The sequence below is a fragment of the Lagenorhynchus albirostris genome, chromosome 3, assembly GCF_949774975.1.
Source record: "Lagenorhynchus albirostris chromosome 3, mLagAlb1.1, whole genome shotgun sequence".
Classification (NCBI taxonomy): Eukaryota; Metazoa; Chordata; class Mammalia; order Artiodactyla; family Delphinidae; genus Lagenorhynchus; species Lagenorhynchus albirostris.
Genome location: NC_083097.1, coordinates 109,129,341 through 109,149,265, shown reverse-complemented (window position 1 = coordinate 109,149,265; position 19,925 = coordinate 109,129,341). Strand labels below are relative to the sequence as shown.

Sequence of the window (19,925 nt, the reverse complement as noted above, 5' to 3'; positions counted from 1 at the left end):
TTTTCCTCCTTCACAGCTCCCTCCCAGAGGTGCAGGTCCCGTCCCTATTCTTTTGTTTCTGTTTTTTCTTTTTTGTTTTGCCCTACCCAGGTACCTGGGAAGTTTCTTGCCTTTTGGAAAGTCTGAGGTCTTCTGCCAGCGTTCAGTAGGTGTTCTACAGGAGTTGTGCCACATGTAGATGTATTTCTGATGTATTTGTGGGGAGGAAGGTGATCTCCAAGTCTTACTCCTCTGCCATCTTGAAGATCTCAGTCTTACCAAAATTAATTTCTAAATAGCTCTATTTAATCGGCTTAAAGGAAGTTGAGTGCATACATAATTCCTAGAAATATAAAAGTAACTAACCCCAGTGAATTTCAGGTTTACATGAACTGGGAAATATTTCATATTAAATTAATATTTGGTATTAAAGTTAGTTTAAGTGAACTGGTTTAATTAATACAGACATGTCGGGACTTCCTTGGTGGTCCAGTGGCAAAGAGTCCATGCTCCCAATGCAGGGGACCCGAGTTCGATCCCTGGGTAGGGAACTATATCCCACATGCCACAACTAAGAGTTCTCATGCTGCAACTAAAGATCCCATACGCTTCCAGGAAGATCCCGCACGCAGCAACAAAGATCCCATGTACTGCAATTAAGACCTGGCATAGCCAAGTAAATACATAAATAAATATTAAAAGAAAATACAGACATGTCTTTAGAGCCATCAACATTAAGTATAATAATTTTATCGTACCTAGGTTTACTAGACATCAAATAAGATCTTATTATATCTGTTACAAAATTTGTCAGCAAAAACAATAATAACTTGGTATGATGAAATTTTTATAAGTCAATTAAATATAAATGAGATAAAAGCTTTTAGGTAAACTCTTCAAGGATAATTATGTTTTAGGAATGTCTGCTTAAAAACAGTCTCTCCAGCTTTTGGTTGCTTGAAACTTTAAATTTTTGCTACATTAAGTGATGAAAGTTTTCAAAATATCTAGGTCATTCCCAAATAAAATAAAATACTGGAACATTAATTGCTGAACATAGGCTTCCTTTTACAGAGACACTAAAGATATTTAGAACTATTAATAAATATGTTTAGTGTCACACCAAGACATTTTTGGAATGTAAGTACATGTTTTTAGAAATTACAAATAATATTTATGTTTGCCAATCTACAGAATGCTAATGTAAGACAGATCATAATTGCTTACTTCTTACTTTTCACTAGAAATTAAGGTTTTTAAGAGTTGAGAATTCTAATTATATATGTAATTAAAACTGAAAATTAATAAGGAAAACATCTATGTATGCAAGGAAAGAGAAGGTATGAGGAATGGAAAGGCATCTTGTTAAGGGAAAATAATTTTGTCTGAAATCTGGTTATTTCTAAATAGGAGAGAAAATAAGGAACAAATTAATATAGATATAGAAAGTTGTAGAAGATTTGCAAGAGGCAAAAAAATCTTTAGAAAGGAATTCGAGTCCCTCCCATCAGGAAACTTACACAAGCCTCTTAGATAGCCTCATCCACCAGAGGGCAGACAGCAGAAGCAAGAACTATAATCCTGCAGCCTGTGGAACAAAAACCATACACAGAAAGATAAACAAGATGAAAAGGCCGAGGGCTATGTACCAGATGAAGGAACAAGATAAAACCCCAGGTAAATAACTAAAGGAAATGGAGATAGGCAATCTTCCAGAAAAAGAATTCAGAAGAATGATAGTGAAGATGATCCAGGACCTCAGAAAAAGAGTGGAGGCAAAGATCGAGAAGATGCAAGAAATGTTTAACAAAGATCTATAAGAATTAAAGAACAAACAAACAGAGATGGGCTTCCCTGGTGGAGCAGTGGTTGAGAGTCTGCCTGCCGATGCAGGGGACATGGGTTCATGCCCCGGTCCAGGAATATCCCACATGCCACAGAGCAGCTGGGCCCGTGAGCCATGGCTGCTGAGCCTGCGTGTCTGGAGCCTGTGCTCCACCACGGGAGAGGCCACAACAGTGAGAGGCCCGCGTACCGCAAAAAAAAAACCAAAAAAAAAATACAAAACAGAGATGAACAATACAATAACAGAATGAAAAATACACTAGAAGGAATCAATAGCAGAACAACTGTGGCAGAAGAACGGATAAGTGACCTGGAAGACAGAATGGTGGAATTCACTGCTGCAGAACAGAATAAAGAAAAAAGAATGAAGAGAAATGAAGACAGCCTAAGTGACCTCTGGGACAACATTAGACACAACATTCGCATTATAGGGGTCCCAGAAGGAGAAGAGAGAGAAAGGACCCAAGAAAATATTTGAAGAGATTATAGTTGAAAACTTCCCTAACATGGGAAAAGAAATAGCCACCCAAGTCCAGGAAGTGCAGAGAGTCCCATACAGGATAAACCCAAGGAGAAACATACCAAGATACATAGTAATCAAATTGGCAAAAATTAAAGACAAAGAAAATTATTGAAAGCAGCAAGGGAAAAATGCAAATAACATACAAGAGACCTCCCATAAGGTTAACAGCTGATTTCTCAGCAGAAACTCTACAAGCCAGAAGGGAGTGGCATAATATACTTAAAGTGATGAAAGGGAAGAACCTACAACCAAGATTACTCTACCTGACAAGGATCTCATTCAGATTCGATGGAGAATTCAAAAGCTTTACAGACAAGCAAAAGCTATAAGAATTAAGCACCACCAAACCAGCTCTACAACAAATGCTACAGGAACTTCTCTAGGCAGGAAACACAAGAGAAGAAAAGAACCTGCAAAAACAAACCCAAAACAATTAAGAAAATGGTAATAGGAACATACATATCGATAATTACCTTAAACTTGAATGGATTAAATGCTCCAAGCAAAAGACACAGGCTTGCTGAATGGATACAAAAACAAGACCCATATATATATATGCTGTCTACAAGAGACCCACTTCAGACCTAGGGACACATACAGACTGAAAGTGGGGTGATGGAAAAAGATATTCCATGCATGGAAATCAAAAGAAAGCTGGAGTAGCAATACTCATATCAGATAAAATAGACTTTAAAATAAAGAATGTTACAAGAGACAAGGAAGGACACTATGTAATGATCCAGGGATCAATCCAAGAAGAAGATATAACAATTATAAATGCTTATGCACCCAACACAGGAGCACCTTAATACATAAGTCAACTGCTAACAGCTCTAAAAGAGGAAGTCGACAGTAACACAATAATAGTGGGGGACTTTAACGCCTCACTTACAGCAATGGACAGATCATCCAAACAGAAAATTAATAGGAAAACACAAGCTTTAAATGACACAATAGACCAGATAAATTTAATTGATATTTATAAGATATTCCATCCAAAAACAGCAGATTACACTTTCTTCTCAAGTGCGCAGGGATCATTCTCCAGGATAGATGACATCTTGGGTCACAAATCAAGCCTCAGTAAATTTAAGAAAATTGAAATCATATCAAGCATCTTTTCTGACCACAACTCTATGAGATTAGAAATTAATTACAGGGAAAAAAATGTTAAAAACACAAACACATGGAGGGTAAACAATACGTTACTAAATAACCAAGAGATCACTGAAGAAATCAAAGAGGAAATCAAAAAATACCTAGAGACAGATGACCATGAAAACACGATGATCCAAAACCTATGGGATGCAGCATAAGCAGTTCTAAGAGGGAAGTTTATAGCTATACAAGCCTACCTCAAGAAACAAGAAAAAACTCAAATAAACAATCTAACCTTACACCTAAAGGAACTAGAGAAAGAACAAACAAAACCCAAAGTTAGCAGAAGGAAAGAAGTCATAAAGATCAGAGCAGAAATAAATGAAATAGTAACAAAGAATACAATAGCAAAGATCAATAAAAGTAAAAGCTGGTTGTTTGAGAAGATAAACAAAATTGTTAAATATTAGCCAGACTCATCAAGAAAAAGAGGGAGAGGACTCAAATCAATAAAATTAGAAATGAAAAAGGAGAAGTTACAATGGACACCACAGAAATACAAAGCATCCTAAGAGTACTACAAGCAATTCTATGCCAATAAAATGGACAACCTGGAAAAAATGGGCAAATTCTTAGAAAGGTATGACCTTCCAAGTCTGAACCAGGAAGAAATAGAAAATATGAACAGACCAATCACAAGTACTGAAATTGAAAGTGTGATTAAAAATCTTCCAACAAACAAAAGCCCAGGACCAGATAGCTTCACAGGTGAATTCTATCAAACATTTAGAGAAGCGCTAACACCCATCCTTCTCAAACTCTTCCAAAAAGTTGCAGAGGAAGGAACACTCCCAAATTCATTCTATGAGGCCACCATCACCCTGATACCAAAACCAGACAAAGATACTACAAAAAAATAAAATTACAGACCAATATCACTGATTGAATATAGATGCAACAATCTTCAACAAAATACTAGCAAACAGAATCCAACAACACACCATGATCACACACCATGATCAAGTGGGATTTATCCCAGTGAAGCAAGGATTCTTCAATATATGCAAATCAATCAATGTGATACACCATATTAACAAATTGAAGAATAAAAACCGTATGATTGGGCTTCCCTGGTGGCGCAGTGGTTGAGAGTCCGCGTGCCGATGCAGGGGACACGGGTTCGTTCCCCGGTCCGGGAAGATCTCACATGCCACAGAGCGGCTGGGCTCATGAGCCATGGCTGTTGAGCCTGCGTGTCCGAAGCCTGTGCTCCGCAATGGGAGAGGCCACAACAGTAAGAGGCCCATGTACCAAGAAACAAAAAAAAAACAAAAAACATATGATCATCTCAATAGACGCAGAAAAAGCTTTTGACAAAATTCAACACCCATTTATGATAAAAACCCTACAGAAAGTGGGCATAGAGGGAACCTACCTCAACATAATAAGGGCCATATATGACATACCCACAGCAAACATTCTCAATGGTGCAAAACTGAAGGCACTTCCTCTAAGATCAGGAACAAGACAAGGATGTCCACTCTCACCACTATTATTCAACATAATTTTGGAAGTTCTAGCCACGGCAATCAGAGAAGAAAAAGAAATAAAAGGAATACAAATCAGAAAAGAAGAAGTAAAACTCTCACTGTTTGCAGATGACATGATACTATACATAGAGAATACTAAAGATGCCACCAGAAAACTACTAGAGCTAATCAATGAATTTGGTAAAGTTGCAGGATACAAAATTAATGCAGAGAAATCTCTTGCATTCCTATACACTAATGATGAAAAATCTGAAAGAGAAATTAAGGAAACACTTCCATTTACCACTGCACCAAAAAGAATAAAATACCTAGGAATAAAGCTACCTAGGGAGACAAAAGACCTGTATGCAGAAAACTATAAGACACTGATGAAAGAAATTAAAGATACCATCAGATGGAGAGATATACCATATTCTTGGATTGGAAGAATCAATATTGTGAAAATGACTATACTACCCAAAGCAATCTACAGGTTCAATGCAATCCCTATCAAATTACCAATGGCAATTTTTACAGAACTAGAACAAGAAATCTTAAAATTTGTATGGAGACACAGAAGACCCCGAATAGCCAAAGCAGTCTTGGGGGAAAAAAACGGAGCTGGAGGAATCAGGCTCCCTGACTTCAGACTATACTACAAAGCTACAGTAATCAAGACAATATGGTACTGGCACAAAAACAGAAATATAGATCAATGGAACAGGAGAGAAAGCCCAGAGATAAACCCACGCACCTATGGTCAACTAGTCTATGACAAAGGAGGCAAAGATACAATGGAGAAGAGACAGTCTCTTCAATAAGTGGTGCTGGGAAAACTGGACAGCTACATGTAAAAGAATGAAATTAGAACACTCCCTAACACCATACAGAAAAATAAACTCAAAATGGATTAGAGACCTACATGTAAGACCGGGCACTATAAAACTCTTAGAGGAAAACATAGGAAGAACACTCTTTGACATAAATCACAGCAAGATATTTTTTGATCCACCTCCTAAGGTAATGGAAATAAAAACAAAAATAGAGAAATAGGACCTAATGAAACTTCAAATCTTTTTTTTTTTTTTTTTTTTTTGCGGTACATGGGCCTCTCACTGTTGTGGCCTCTCCCGTTGTGGAGCACAGTCTCCAGACGCGCAGGCTCAGTGGCCATGGCTCACGGGCCCAGCCGCTCCGCGGCATGTGGTATCTTCCCGGACCAGGCATGAACCCATGTCCCCTGCATCAGTAGGCGGACTCTCAACCACTGCACCACCAGGGGAGCCCATCTTCAAAGCTTTTGCACAGCAAAGGAAACCATAAACAAGATGAAAAGACAGCCCTCAGAATGGGAGAAAATATTTGCAAATGAATCATCAGACAAAGGTTAATCTCCAAAATATATAAACAGATCATGCACCTCAATATTAAAAAAATAAAACAATGCAATCCAAAAATGGATAGAAGACCTAAATAGACATTTCCCCAAAGAAGACATACAGATGACCAAGAAGCACATGAAGAGCTGCTCAACGTCACTAATTATTAGAGAAATGCAAATCAAAACTACAATGAGGTATCACCTCACACCAGTTAGAATGGGCATCATCAGAAAATCTACAAACAACAAATGCTGGAGAGGGTGTGGAGAAAAAGGGAACCCTCTTGCACTGTTTTGGGGACTGTAAATTGATACAGCCACTATGGAGAACAGTATGGAGGTTCCTTAAAGAACTAAAAATAGCACTACCATATGACCCAGCAATCCCACTACTGGGCATATACCCAGAGAAAACCATAATTCAAAAAGACACATGCACCCCAATGTTCATTGCAGCACTATTTACAATAGCCAGGTCATGGAAGCAACGTAAATGCCCAGTGGCAGACAAATGGATGAAGAAGTTGTGGTACCTATATACAATGGAATATTACTCAGCCATAAAATGGAACGAAATTGGGTCATTTGTAGAGATGTGGATGCATCTAGAGACTATCATACAGAGTGAAGTAAGTCAGAAAGAGAAAAACAAATATCATATATTAACACATATATGTGGAACCTAGAAAAATGGTACAGACGAACCAGTTTGCAGGGCAGAATTAGAGACACAGATGTAGAGAACAAACCTATGGACACCAAGGGGGGAAAGTGGTGGGGGGTTGGTGGTGTGATGAACTGGGAGATTGGGATTGACATGTATACACTGATGTGTATAAAATGGATGACTAATAAGAAAAAAAAATACATAAAAGTTGAGTGGAAATACAAAGAAAATTCCTAGAGAAAAAAAAGAAAGGAATTCTGTGTGTGGTCAGGAGTAACTAAAATCAGAATGAATTTGAGTAAATCAATGTTAATATTAAAGATAAGATGGTGAAAAACCTGAATTTGGTTTCTCTCTGTCAAGAGAACAAAGGGTTTTTGTTCTTTTTTTTTAATTTTGAGCTGCTTTTGGTAACATCAGAAGTTTCTTTACAAGCTTTTAAGAAATTTGTTGTAACTCTTTGTATTTGCTTTTGATTTTTTTTTTTTTTTTTTTTTTGTGGTACGCAGGCCTCTCACTGTTGTGGCCTCTCCCGTGGTGGAGCACAGGCTCCAGACACGCAGGCTCAGCATCCATGGCTCACGGGCCCAGCCGCTCCATGGCATGTGGGATCTTCCCGAACCAGGGCATGAGCCCGTGTCCCCTGCATCGACAGGCGGACTTTCAACCACTGAGCCACCAGGGAAGCCCTGCTTTTGATATATTTTATTGTCAGTTTGGTTAAGTGAATAAGTACTGTTTCACAGTGACCTATGACCCTATTTAACTAAGTGTTTTGAAACTTTTTGATATTTTTGACAAATTTCCCAAAGGTCAAATTCTAATTAAAGTTCATTTGACCTCTAGCTAACTTTGAGTTTTCTAAAGGGCCCCTGAAGAACCTCAGAGAGAGATATTAAAGTAACTAGGATTATTTGGTATTTTAAATTACATGGGAAGCATTGTCAAAGAGTGATAAACATTCTCAGGTTATACTGTATGGGTAAATATTGTTAATATAGATATGTTAGAAATTATATGGAATTCCTAAAAAATCTGGTATGCCCTAATAAAATGCTATCAGTCATAATTCTAGTTATTACCTTACAATGTTGTCTGTCATAGCAGTAACCAAGTTTCTTTGTCAGTTGCATTGTAATAAGATCTTTAATGATGCCTTTTGAAGTTTTTTGTCATTTATAGAGTTTATTATTGTACTATAATGCTTTTGCAAAAAATGCCTCATCTTCAAGAAGATTCATGGAAAGTACAGGTTTCTGATATCTTGCAGATTATGCCACTGAACTGGGTAAGAAAAATGAATCCTGATGAAGGATTCATTACATAGGACTGAGTGAACTGGAGAATATGGTTTTATAAAATGGTTTTTATCTGAAATATTACTGACTTTAATCTGTGTTCTCCAGATATAAGTAAAGCTTTCCCCTTAAGCTAATTATGACTTCCAGCAGCTTGATAAATTATACCTTCATAAGGAGAACTGAAATACTTATCTTTTCTCTCTACCTGATCCCTCCAGAAATTGTAAACTCTTAGGTTTCCAGCAGCCTTATCAGGTGAATAAGGAAGATCACCTCCTGACAGGTGCAGGAATCTCAAGGTATTTGGGGGTCCTCGAGAAGAGAAGAATTCACCCAAATCTATAGATACCGCAAGCAGAATCTGTGATAAGCCCTTGGCTGGAGTGGCTTTCCTGGCCTTGAGAGTCCTTTTAAAAAGTTCAATCTGAGATTCCTTATGAAAAGTTCCAGCACAGCTGATTTAAAAGAGCCTATATGATCAATTACACTTTTGTAAATAATCAGGCCAAGTTTACTAAAACCAGACTTATTTTGCAAACAAATTAGTCTTTAAAAAAATTTTTTTTCTATTTCTTTAATTTATTTCTTTATTATTTTTTTGGGCTGTGTTGGGTCTTCGTTGCTGCACGCAGCCTTTCTCTAGTTGCAGCAGTAGAGTGGGGGCTACTCTTCGTTGTGGTGTGCAGGCTTCTCATTGCGATGGCTTCTCTGGTTGTAGGAGCACGGGCTCTAGGGGCGCAGGCTTCAGTAGTTGCAGCACACAGGCTCAGTAGTTGTGGCTTGTGGGCTCTAGAGTGCAGGCTCAGTAGCTGTGGCGCACAGGCTTAGTTGCTCCGCAGCATGTGGGATCTTCCTGGACCAGGGCAGGAACCTGTGTCCTCTGCACTGGCAGGCAGATTCTTAACCAGTGCACCACCAGGGAACCCCAACAAATTAGTCTTAATTTGGCTATATTTGGTAGAAATTAGGGTAATTTTAGAGAGAAAAAGATTATGTTCCAGTGGATATTAAATTCTAGTTTTGTTAGTTGAGAACTGTATTTACTGCCTAAGACTCACTTCCCAGATAACTCCTTGTTATTATACTACATTATTGTAAAGTTTAATTGAATTATTAAAAGGACATTCTAAATTTGTTTCTGAAGCTTATCACAGCAGTTTATCTTTGGATGAAGATCAGATGCCCCATGACCTGCAACCAGGAAATTATTCATCCTGGAAAAGGCATCAGTTAAAGGACTGTCTCTAACCTAGATGAAAAGACCCTTATTAGGTACTCTTAAGTAGCTCTTGCACAGCAAAACTGAAAGGAATTGACTCTTGAATTCAGATTTCCCACTTAAGAAGGGTATCTTCACTGGACTGGCCTACAGAAAGGACTACTGACCGCAAATGACACCCACATCAAGATGAGAAGGAGAAGAAGATGACAGCTGTGGTAGACTGTTGACCCAAGAATCTAGACCAGGTCTGTAAGACCCATCTTACTAATTCAATTGAACTGTTTACCAAATGTTTGTCTCCTATCAAAATTGAAAGTTATTATTTTACTTCTAACCATACTGTTGCCCCAATGTTCAGGATAGAAGGAAAATTCTCTAGTGAAGTTATCAGAGTATAACTGCTCATGACAGGTATCACTGCTTGCTTTAGGTCTTCTGCTAAAAGCACATGTACAATATTTGTGTGACAATTTGGTGTAATGGATAAAATGTATATCCTATAAAATGTTTCCCCATAATCAGACCTCTGAACTTGTTCACTATGTCTGATTAGTTTTCACCCAGTGTAGATAACTAGGCATATCTCTCTGTCTATGTATATATAGAGATAGATAGACATAGTAGATATAGATATCTATATAGATATAGCTATAGATATATATAAACAAAAAGGAGGTCTAGCACTGAGGGACATGATGGATTCAGGGAGGCAGCAATCATCTTGGCATCACAGGACAAATACTTTGATCTATCGAAAGATTTGCAAACAAAAGTTTAAATGATCAAAGAAATTTTCACATATTGAGGTCTGGGAAAGTCATTCTGGCTTATACATCATTTAAATTAAACTGGAACAGCCTATTCTGTGGCTTGTTGAACATACATTGTATTACATCTGCTTTAACCATTAAGGAAAAAATTGTATTTAGAAATCAAAATAGAGTAACTGTGGTTCAGACATCCCAAATAGAACTGGGTGGCCATGGTTTCAGATTTCTTCCTATATTACTGAGGACTTGAATTTTCTGAACTGTATCAGCCTCAAGAACACCACCAGCTGTTCTCAACATCTGCTAGCAGCCCTCAACTGCAACCTTATGGTCTCAAGGTGACTATGAAATCTTTATCTTACTTTAGGAATATTAGTAACAAATGAGACAGCTTTAGCCTCCCAGCAGAAGGCATTAGATTCTTTAGCCAGACTAGTACTCGACAATAAAATTGCTTTAGAATAGATTTTAGCAGAAAAAGGAAACATATGTGTAGTAGCTAATAGCTCCTGTTATGTATATGTTAATACCATATCAGAAGTTAAAACCTACTTACACAGAATTAGGAAATTGGCTACCTGGCTACAAGTCTCCCCATTAGTACCAGGTCCAGGCTGGTTTTCAGGCTTATTCTCCTGAATTCCTCAGGGAATGAGATCTATTTTCCAAGGTTTATTAAAGTTTGGGTTGTCACTCCTCTTACTTCTAATTGGTTATCTGATTATAAAATGCGCTGTACAGGGAGATCAGCTCAGTATTTTGTGACCACCTAGAGGGGTGGGATAGGGAGGATGGGAGGGAGACACAAGAGGGAGGAGATATGGGGATATATGTATATGTATAGCTGATTCTCGTTGTTATAAAGCAGAAACTAACACACCATTGTAAAGCAATTATACTCCAATGAAGATGTTTTGAAAAATAAATAAATAAAATGTGCTATAAGCTGTTGCACCAAAATGGTGGACCAGGGGACTAAAATTTAATCACATAAGTCTTGGGTCTAAGACCTGGAACTCGGAAACATGTCCAACTTGGTATGCAATGTTTCCATTCCCCAAATTGAGGCAGGACTATGCCCCATTTCAGCAGGAAATAGAATAGTCATCACTCTGTTCCCTCAAAGATTTGGGGGAAAGTTAAAACAGGAGTGGGGATTGATGCCGAAGGCTCAACTTCTCTGTACACCAGTGCCAAATCAAATCCGAGAGACAGAGTTTTGGGTGAAGTAGAAAAGGATAGCTTTGTTACTTTGCCAGGCAAAGGGGGACGCAGCGGGCTCCTGCCTCAAAAAACTATGTGTCCCAACCCAGGACGATTTGATGAGGAGTTTTGACAATACTTCCCAAGGGTGGGGTTGCTGACAAGATTAGGGTGTGTGCTGTCTCAGATGGTCAGGTCTCCTAATCTTGACTCAGGTGGTTTCTTGGCTGCTCCTCCCTTGATTAGCAACTGTTCGAATCTGCCCTTTGGAACTCCGGGAAGGTCACGGAGGCTGGAGTCTTGCCTACAAGAAATGGGGGACAAAAAGAAACCTCTGTGTCTGGGAGCCCCACAGGGCCCCGCTCAGTTTCAGGATTGAAGCCAAGTCCCCCTAAAATTGAGTTTCTTTACTGAGTTTATGATTAATCTCTCTACCCAAAACTTTATCCCCTTTCTTATCCCCTCTGACCTCTGCTAACTAAACAGTAATCAACCAGAATCAGATGACTAAAATTGCTGTGTTGATAACATTATTAATGTACTAAAAGCTATTAGAGATATCATCATTAATATACAAACTCAGGTTGTTTCTCCAGGGCAAGATGAGCTAACAGACTGCAAGCCATGGACCACCTGGCCAGAGCATCATAAACCAGGGACATCCTGACTTTCAAAACTACAATGAAGAAATGTCACAAGACAATTAATTCCAGCCTGTTTGTTCTTTAAAAAAATCCTAACTCAAAGACCGAGTTGAAGTGTATCTGAGGTTTATCTTCCACTCCCTTGCTTGGAGCACTGTGATAAACACTGTACTTTCCTTCACCAAAACCTGGTGTCAGTAGATTCGCTTTGCTGTGCCTCAGGCGGGTTGAGTTCCATTTGGTAACACAACCGCTCAGCTAGCAGTGTGGCAATCTGTGACCGTGGGTGCCTATGTGGCCATTCATTTTAGCTACTAGGGGCCTCTTGAGACCTCATGTGCCACATAAGATTGTGTGTGAAGACCAGGATTGCCTGTGTTCTGGTGGAACACCTGTGATTCCATGTGGCTTCCTGTGACTTCATGTGACCCTGTGTGGCAGCCTGTTACCACATGGAGCCTCCTGTGACCTTGGGTGGCCTCAGATCCAATCTTCCCAGAAAGAGAGATCTGAGGTCCCCAGAGAATATGGGCACTATCCGGCGTAGCTGCCCCTTTTCCAGATCCTAAATAGACCCTCACCGCCCTCTCTCCTCTTTGGCTTGCAGACCTGACATCCAGAGGCTCCTGGTGTCTGAAAACTGGGGTCCTAGGGAGCGTTAGCGTCAGCGGGAACCGGCCCACCGGCAAGTGCGCCTCCTAGAACAGGTGACCGCGACCTCTCTGCCACCCGAGCCCGCCCAGCCATAAAAGCCAGCATCGCGCTGGGTAGGGGTAAGGGTCGCGCGTTGGTGGGGTGCGCGCGGCGTCGCGCTCCTACGCTCGTCGCCCGTGCTGCCCTCTCCTGCCGGTTTCCCCAGAACTCCGGGTCGTGACGTTAGGCGGGGCGGAGAGGGCCGGTCGGCTCTGCAGCCTGGCCCCTCCCCCGCCCGGGGCCTCGGCGGTTCCCACGCGGCTGTGAGCGTGCGGAGCGCCCGGACCTGGACCGCGGCAGGGCTGGAAGGGGGCTGGAAGGGGGCTCCGGTGCAGAGCGGGCCCGTGGCGCCCTCCCCCTCCCGCCAAGACACCGCAGCCGCGCGCGGAGGCGGGGCGCTGCGGAGCCGGGCGAGGGGGGGGGGCGGGGGCTAAAAATACCCGGCGGCAGCGGCTGCGCGGCTTCTGCTGGGGCTGCGGGGCTGTTGGCCGGGGAGGCCGTGCCGGGCCCATCTGGGTCCCGCTGAGCGACATGCTGACCTTCTTCCTCGTGTCGGGGGGCTCCCTCTGGCTGTTCTCGGGTAAGTCTTCCCCCTCTCCCCGTCCTCTTCTGTGACCCTCATCCCTGGCACGCTGTGGGGTCTTGGTCCCAGGCTGGGGGTGATCCCCCAGCCCCGGCTGCCGAGCCATCCTTTCAGGACTACCCTGGGCCCCCCAGGTCTACCCCCTTCCAAATTCTGGCGGGCTCCAGGCCGCGTTTGGGAAGTGCTTGTGTCAGTGAAAATGAGGGGCCTTGCTCTCTGAGACCTCACAACAACTTCCCTCCGGTTCTCGACTCCCCCCCGCCCCTTATAGTGAGAACCATCGCCGAGCAGACTAGGCCCTGAGCCCACTCGTCCCCCAAGGCCAAGTCCAGGGACAGACAGTTCATCCTTGTCCATCTCCAGGATGCAGACCCTGAGGATGTTGGACCCTGAGGTCCCACAGCAGGTCAAGGACGTGACCGGGACTGACCTGGGGCTTCCTGATCCTGGTGAGAAGGCTTCCTCACAACCCCTCCTGCCCACCCTTCAGCCGGAGTACATGATTTCTGTAAAGCAGGGTTCACCTGGCTCCTCAGCTATGCCCATGGCTTGTGTCCCCACCCTGCCAGCGCCCACCTCTCCCCCTCACAGGAGTCAGCCTCTCACCCCTGCATCCTCTCAAGAAACCTTGAGAACCCCTTCTGAATCCCTGCCCAATGCTCTTGCCCCCTCCCCACACAGGACCTGGGCTCTCACCCAGGGTGCAGTCATCCACCAGTTCTGCTGCCTACACCAGCCACTCCCCTCTGTGAGTGTTGGGTTCCTCTAGGTTATGATACCACTAAAGGGTCTCCACCCACCCCCACCCATACCCCCATGTGCAAATTCAGTCTCATAATGTATGTGAAGTGCTCGAACCTTAAACTGGCTTTAAGCTGGACCTGACCCAGAGCAAGTGCTTTATGAATGTTAGTTTTATTATTATTTCATGCTCAAACAGCATCATCAGAGGAGGTAGTAAGGTTCTTTCTGAGCCGAAGAAGGGGAGGAAGGCGACCCTTTTGAAATCCTTAACTGGAACCTTGCCTGTGTTATTTAATATTCACAGCAAATCCTAGGAGGTTGGTGGTGCTCTTTCTTTACTGAGGTTCAGAGGTTAATTGACTTACCCAATGTCACACGGATAATATCTGACAGATTAGGATTTGATCTGAGTTTTAATTGATTCATCATTGCTAAGTGCTTCCTGGTATCAGGCTTGAACCTAGAGGGTTGGTAGGCCAGGTAGTGGTGGGCAGCCCCTGCCACCATTGCCCTGAGTCAGGCCACAGGGACACCTCCCCTGAGCTGGGGAGAGTGTGGCCTCCCTAATCCCCTCAGCTCCCTAAGCTCCTTCTGTCTGCCGTGTCTGAGGCCAAGCCGTGCAGGGGCACTCTGGGCCTGATGTGCTCATCCAACAGGCAGGGTTGGAGCTAGAGCTAGGGTTAAGAATAAAGGGCAGGAGTCATCAAAATAATGGTAATGATGATGATGATGATAGTAACAGCCACCATTTATTGCTTGGATGATGGTCTCAGAGCCTTTTCCCTGTGCCAGGACCCCTTTGCCCTACCCTTAGGAGGCCCCCACCCAGCCATGGGTCCAAGGGTAGCTCTCTGGAGCCTTGGTCTTCTGTGGCTACAGGGAAGTGCCTGGGGGCTACAGAGCCACATGTGGCAGGAGTCATCAGCCTCTGAGAAAAAATGTCCTTACAGTGCGGGATGCTTGTCTGAAAGTGGGATTCAGCAGATGCTAACTCAAACTGGTCTTCTGTCCTGCTTCGGCGTGGAGTGTTTCCCAAAGCGGTCAGGCGCCTCCTAGAATGAGGAAACTGCCTCAATGAAAGACTGTTCAGGGGCCTCAGAATAGTCAAACAGGGTGACTCTTGGTACAGGTGACATCTTCTTCCCTACAGACCAAGTTTCTCAGTGGGTACAGGAAATTCCTCAAAGATGCCATACTTGGTGTAAGAGTGAGACACTGAGGCTGGTGTGTGGTACCCACTTCAGACACATTGTGGCATTCGCAGATCACGTCCACCTTGCTTGGGACTTTGCCTGGACCCCAGCCTTTTTTTGAGAGCAGAGAGGACACCTGGGCTAACACTGAGAACACATTCTGCCTTGTAATCGCCAGGGTCCCATGGCAGCTGCCAGATCTCTCTGGCTCAGTTAGAAATAGGAGAGGCCCCCTGAAGTGATATTACTGTTTGTAGAGTTATGTGCCGTTTGCCACCCAATCCAGCCCAAGGGAGACAAGGGAAGGGTAGAGGAGAGCCACCTGGAGAAGGGACTGATTATATGGGGGAATCAGCCATGTACTCTGAGCCTTAGGAGAGCTAGGGCTGTATTTGTCCTGTTCCCTGCTGAGGCCAGCCCAGATCCCACCTGTGTATTGAGTAATAAACAAGGAAACAAAATAGATCCAGTGTGGTGTGTCAGATGCTGTGCCTGGCCCAGGAAAACATGGTCTCAGTGCTGTGAGCACTCAGAGGACTATGGGAGCAATGGATTGGCACTTCTGCCTGCCTATATGGCACCCTTGTACAAAGTAGAAAGAGGCTCCCCTCCTGGTGGATGAATTTCTAGGCTGATGCAGCCCTGTGTCCTTCTACAGTGTCCAGTCTGTGCACCATATACCCAACCATCAGTCTGAGTGGGCTTTTGCAGCGTATAGGGAGGGGTGTTTTGTCAGAGTCAGGTAGGCCAAACCCCAGGTAGAGAAAATCAGGCCAGCAAAAGTGTGCAGGAAGAACTGTGGTGGAGGTGGGTCTTTAGGGTCTTGTGCCTGAGGAGTAGGAGGGGATGGAGTCGGGATGGAGTCTGGATGGGAGGGGATTCTAGAGAAAAGGGTTTTATTTAGGGGGGCAGAGGAGCCCTCAATTTAGCTGCAGTGGCCAGGCTGAGCCAGAAGGAGGAGGGTGGAGGCTGGGAGAGCAGTGGGTGGCTGTTGTGATGTTATGGATGAGAATAACTGTGGCCCAAGGATGGCCCAGTTGAGGCTGGGTTCCAGGAAGGGGAAGGTAGGAGGCCCTAGCTGTGACCCTTAGGGGAATGGGGGCTGGCCCTGGTGGCAGAGATTGGTGTGGCAGCAACCTGGCTGTAGGTATCCAGGGCAGGTGCAGACTTGCACAGCCTAGCTCAGCCCAGCCCCATCAGATTCTCCCCACACCCCTGCTCCCATTAGGGTGGAGGACTGGTGTGAGGTCTGGGGCCATCCCAGGGGGCCCAAGAAGGCAGCCAGGGCCCTGACAGATGGTGGGGCACCAGGCAGCACATCTGAGGGCATGCCTCACAAGATAAGGCCTGGATTTACACATGGTGCACCACTGTGTGGGGGAATTCGTACCTCAGTGCCTTCTCTCCCTCCCCGGCCCATGGTAGGATACAGGGGTGCTCCCAGTGAGAGCACACTGACACCAGGGGGTGGCAGAACCCAGCCATTCTGCTCTCTGGCAGGTTTTCTGTCCCTTGTGATTACAGGGGCTCTTGGATTGACCTTCAGAAGGCCGAACTTGGCTCAGCTACAGTCCCAGATGGGACCCAGGACTGTCCCACACACACAGCATGCAGGATAAGTGAGCATGAGGAGTTTGGAAAAAGAGGCCGAAGTTACAGGCATTGGTGTAACAGAAGCTGCAGTGTGTAACTAGCCAGTGCCTGGCACGTAGTAGGCACTCAGGTATTCGTTGAATGAAGTACTTTTGGGGGGGAGCAGTGTTTTCATGGGGGAAGTGTTGTTGCAAACATGCTGACTTGACTGCTGTTGCCCTGAGCACCCATCACGTGTCCAGCACCATGTTCTACAGTTCCCCAAGCTTTCCTTTAATCTTACCCACAACATTGTGGTGCTGTTATCCCCATTTAATAGATGTGGCACAAAGACACAAGGAGGTTCAGTGGTGAAGCAACTCCTGAGAGCTGTGAGTCAGACCACATGCTCAGACTCCAGGCCAAGAAGGGACCCGGAGGATCAGGCAGGATCAGGCAGGGCCTGAGCCCCTCCAGCAGGCTAAGTCAGTGGGCACAGACAAAGGAGCAGTCCTTGGACGGGGAGGGTTTAAAGAGAAGACAGGTGTAAAGAGCAAAGAGCAGGGGCTGGCACATAGGAAAGGGCTCACTGAATGTGAGCTAAAGTTATAACACCTTGAGCTAAGCCTTCCTCAAAGGAGGTGCAGGATTCTGACGTGCAGAAAGGGGGTAGGGAAAGAAAAGGCGTTCCAGGCAGAGGGATCCATGTGAGAAAAGATTGGGAAGATGAATCAATGAGAGTTAGGGACTCTGCTCAGCCAGCGGGGTCTCCAGGGCTGGCCTCTGCGGGCACTAGAAGGCCAGGCCAGCCAGCACAGGCTTCATTCTGTGTGGTAGATGCATCAAGGACATATGGCCCAAACTGGGCATGTGGATGGCCAAGGTGATACTGTCCCTACACTACTCAAGCCGCATGCATCTCCTGGTGGCACGCGTGCCACTGAACTACAGTCTTTTGCCTCCTCTACTAGCCCCACGATCTCCTTGAGGGCAGAGCCAGGGTGTCTCCTCCCCGCGCCCAAGCCAGGGCCGGTACACAGTGTGCATCAGTGTTGATTGCATAAATGAATGATATGAAGAATTCCCTGAGAACAATTTATCTTAATAATGAGGTGTTTTCTCACTACAAGTCCATTGGCTGACAACAGACCTTGAGTGTTCTCCTACTGGGTGCCAGGCTCTATGCCAAGCTGGGGGATATCACCAATATGGTAGAAGCTGTAGGGGAAAGCAGGTGTGAACTCCTTGCAGGCAGAGCCAGATCAGCCTTCAGTGGAGAACCCGGAACAGAAGGTGGTGCTCCAGAAGTGTTTGCTGAATTAACGAGTGAGTGAATGACCACACTCACAGCTGTGGTGTGACTGGTTTCACAGAAGATAGTCTTCTCTGAGGATGAGATTCTGTTGTTTCCTTAGAGCTCCAAGTTTCCAGTCTCCCGGTAGGCTGGGAACTCCGGCCAAGCAGAGCTGAAAGGAGGCCCTAGTCAAGGTCCTCAGCTCACTGGATGATCTGGTGTGATGGCCCCACTCCTGTGTTGGCCTGGCCAGAGTCCCCACTCACCATCCATTGGGCCCCAGGAGGGGAGCACTGTTAGTGAGATGCTACTTTGGGCCCTTGGGGTTGGCCTTCAGGTGAGGCCCAGGGGTGGTCCCACATAATTGCTCAGCTGCTCCAGGAGCCCATAGTTGGTGTGGTCATTCTCAGACCCAGTTACTTTGTGCGGCTCCTGATTTGTGTGGGGCTTGGGATCTGTGACAGGCAGAAGTAGGAGGATGGGAAATGGGCTTGGACAGATTCTGAGCCAAGCTGAGCTATCTGTTCAGAAGCCCAATCTGTAATCTCAGAGCCTGAAAGATTTCAAATCCCAAGAAGTCCCATCTGTGCCTGCTTACGAGCTCTTCCTGGAGAACTTTGCTCTCCCGACAGCTACTCCGGGGAGTGGGGGTGCCTGGGGGTGTCCATGGAGAGTTGGGGGTGGTGAGCTTCTGATTTGTCTTCTGCTCATTCAGGCCTGCATTCTGAGGTAACTGTCTTCCTGGAGCTTTAGAATAGGAAGCCAGGCCTGGATGGTGCCAGTGAGGTAACAGTCAGCATCTGTTCCCAGACCCTGGGGTAAGCAAATCTGGGTTGGCACCTGTTAGGGCCAGGAGCAGACCTAGTGATTGATGGCTATTGGAGGAATGGAGAGAGAGGACAGGCAGGCCCAGGTTGAGTGGGCAGCTCTGAGACAGAGCCCACTAATCAACACCGGCAACACTGCCCTACTCCTAGAGTACCACAGCTTGACCTACCAGCACGGGAGGTAGATAATCAGGGACTGAGCAGGACTTGTCCTGCTGCAGAGCCCTGTTTTTACCACTAGCGTGTTTTCCCTGTTTGTTTGTTTCTCTAGATTGTTCTGGTGGCTGAAGAGTCCCCAGTGGGGTTCCTCCTGACCACTCACCCTTGCCCCAGCCTTGGCTATAAACCATTCTGGGCACTGACTGTAGGTCCTGCCACATAGACAGGAGGGCTACTGGGAGGGACAGTAAGGTCAGCCAGAGAGTAGACAGCAAGGCCAACTGGAGGCCACACAGCAAGGACAGAAACGGGGATGGGAAGGTAGCCAGAGCTGGGACAAAGAGGGCAACAAGATGGGATGTGAGCCCGCCAGTGAGATGGGACAGGGAGGTTGGCCAGAGGCTGATGGTGAGGCCCTAGAGACCAATAAGAGGAAAGCAGGTATCAGCATGGAGAAGGGGGCCTCAGGGAGGACCCATCTAGGCCTGCAGTGACCCCTTGACTTTGTTTGCTTTATTTAATTTATTTATCTTTGGCTGCGTAGGGTCTTCCTTGCTGCGCAGGCTTTCTCTAGTTGTGGAGAGTGGCGGGCTACTCTTCGTTGCAGTGCGCAGGCTTCTCATTGTGGTGGCTTCTCTTGTTGTAGAGCAGGGGCTCTAGGCATGCGGGCTTCAGTAGTTGTGGCTCACGGGCTCTAG

At 44.9% G+C, this 19,925-nt stretch overlaps 1 protein-coding gene across 3 annotated transcripts in view; it reads left to right on the top strand.

Annotated features, from left to right (window-relative positions):
- Positions 1 to 13,289: 13,289 nt before the first annotated feature.
- The window catches only part of ACSL6 (acyl-CoA synthetase long chain family member 6), a 65,721-nt gene continuing 59,085 nt past the window's right edge, over positions 13,290 to 19,925 (top strand). The window contains exons 1-2 of one of the 3 annotated variants that reach the window (XR_009539567.1): positions 13,290 to 13,435; positions 13,802 to 13,887. Coding sequence is in view for 1 of the 3 variants with exons in the window: in XM_060143531.1 (XP_059999514.1) it covers positions 13,803 to 13,887 (85 nt within the window). In the remaining 2 variants the exon portion in view is untranslated. The remainder of the gene's footprint in view (positions 13,436 to 13,801; positions 13,888 to 19,925) is intronic. The other 2 variants (XM_060143531.1, XM_060143533.1) reach the window with 2 other exon arrangements.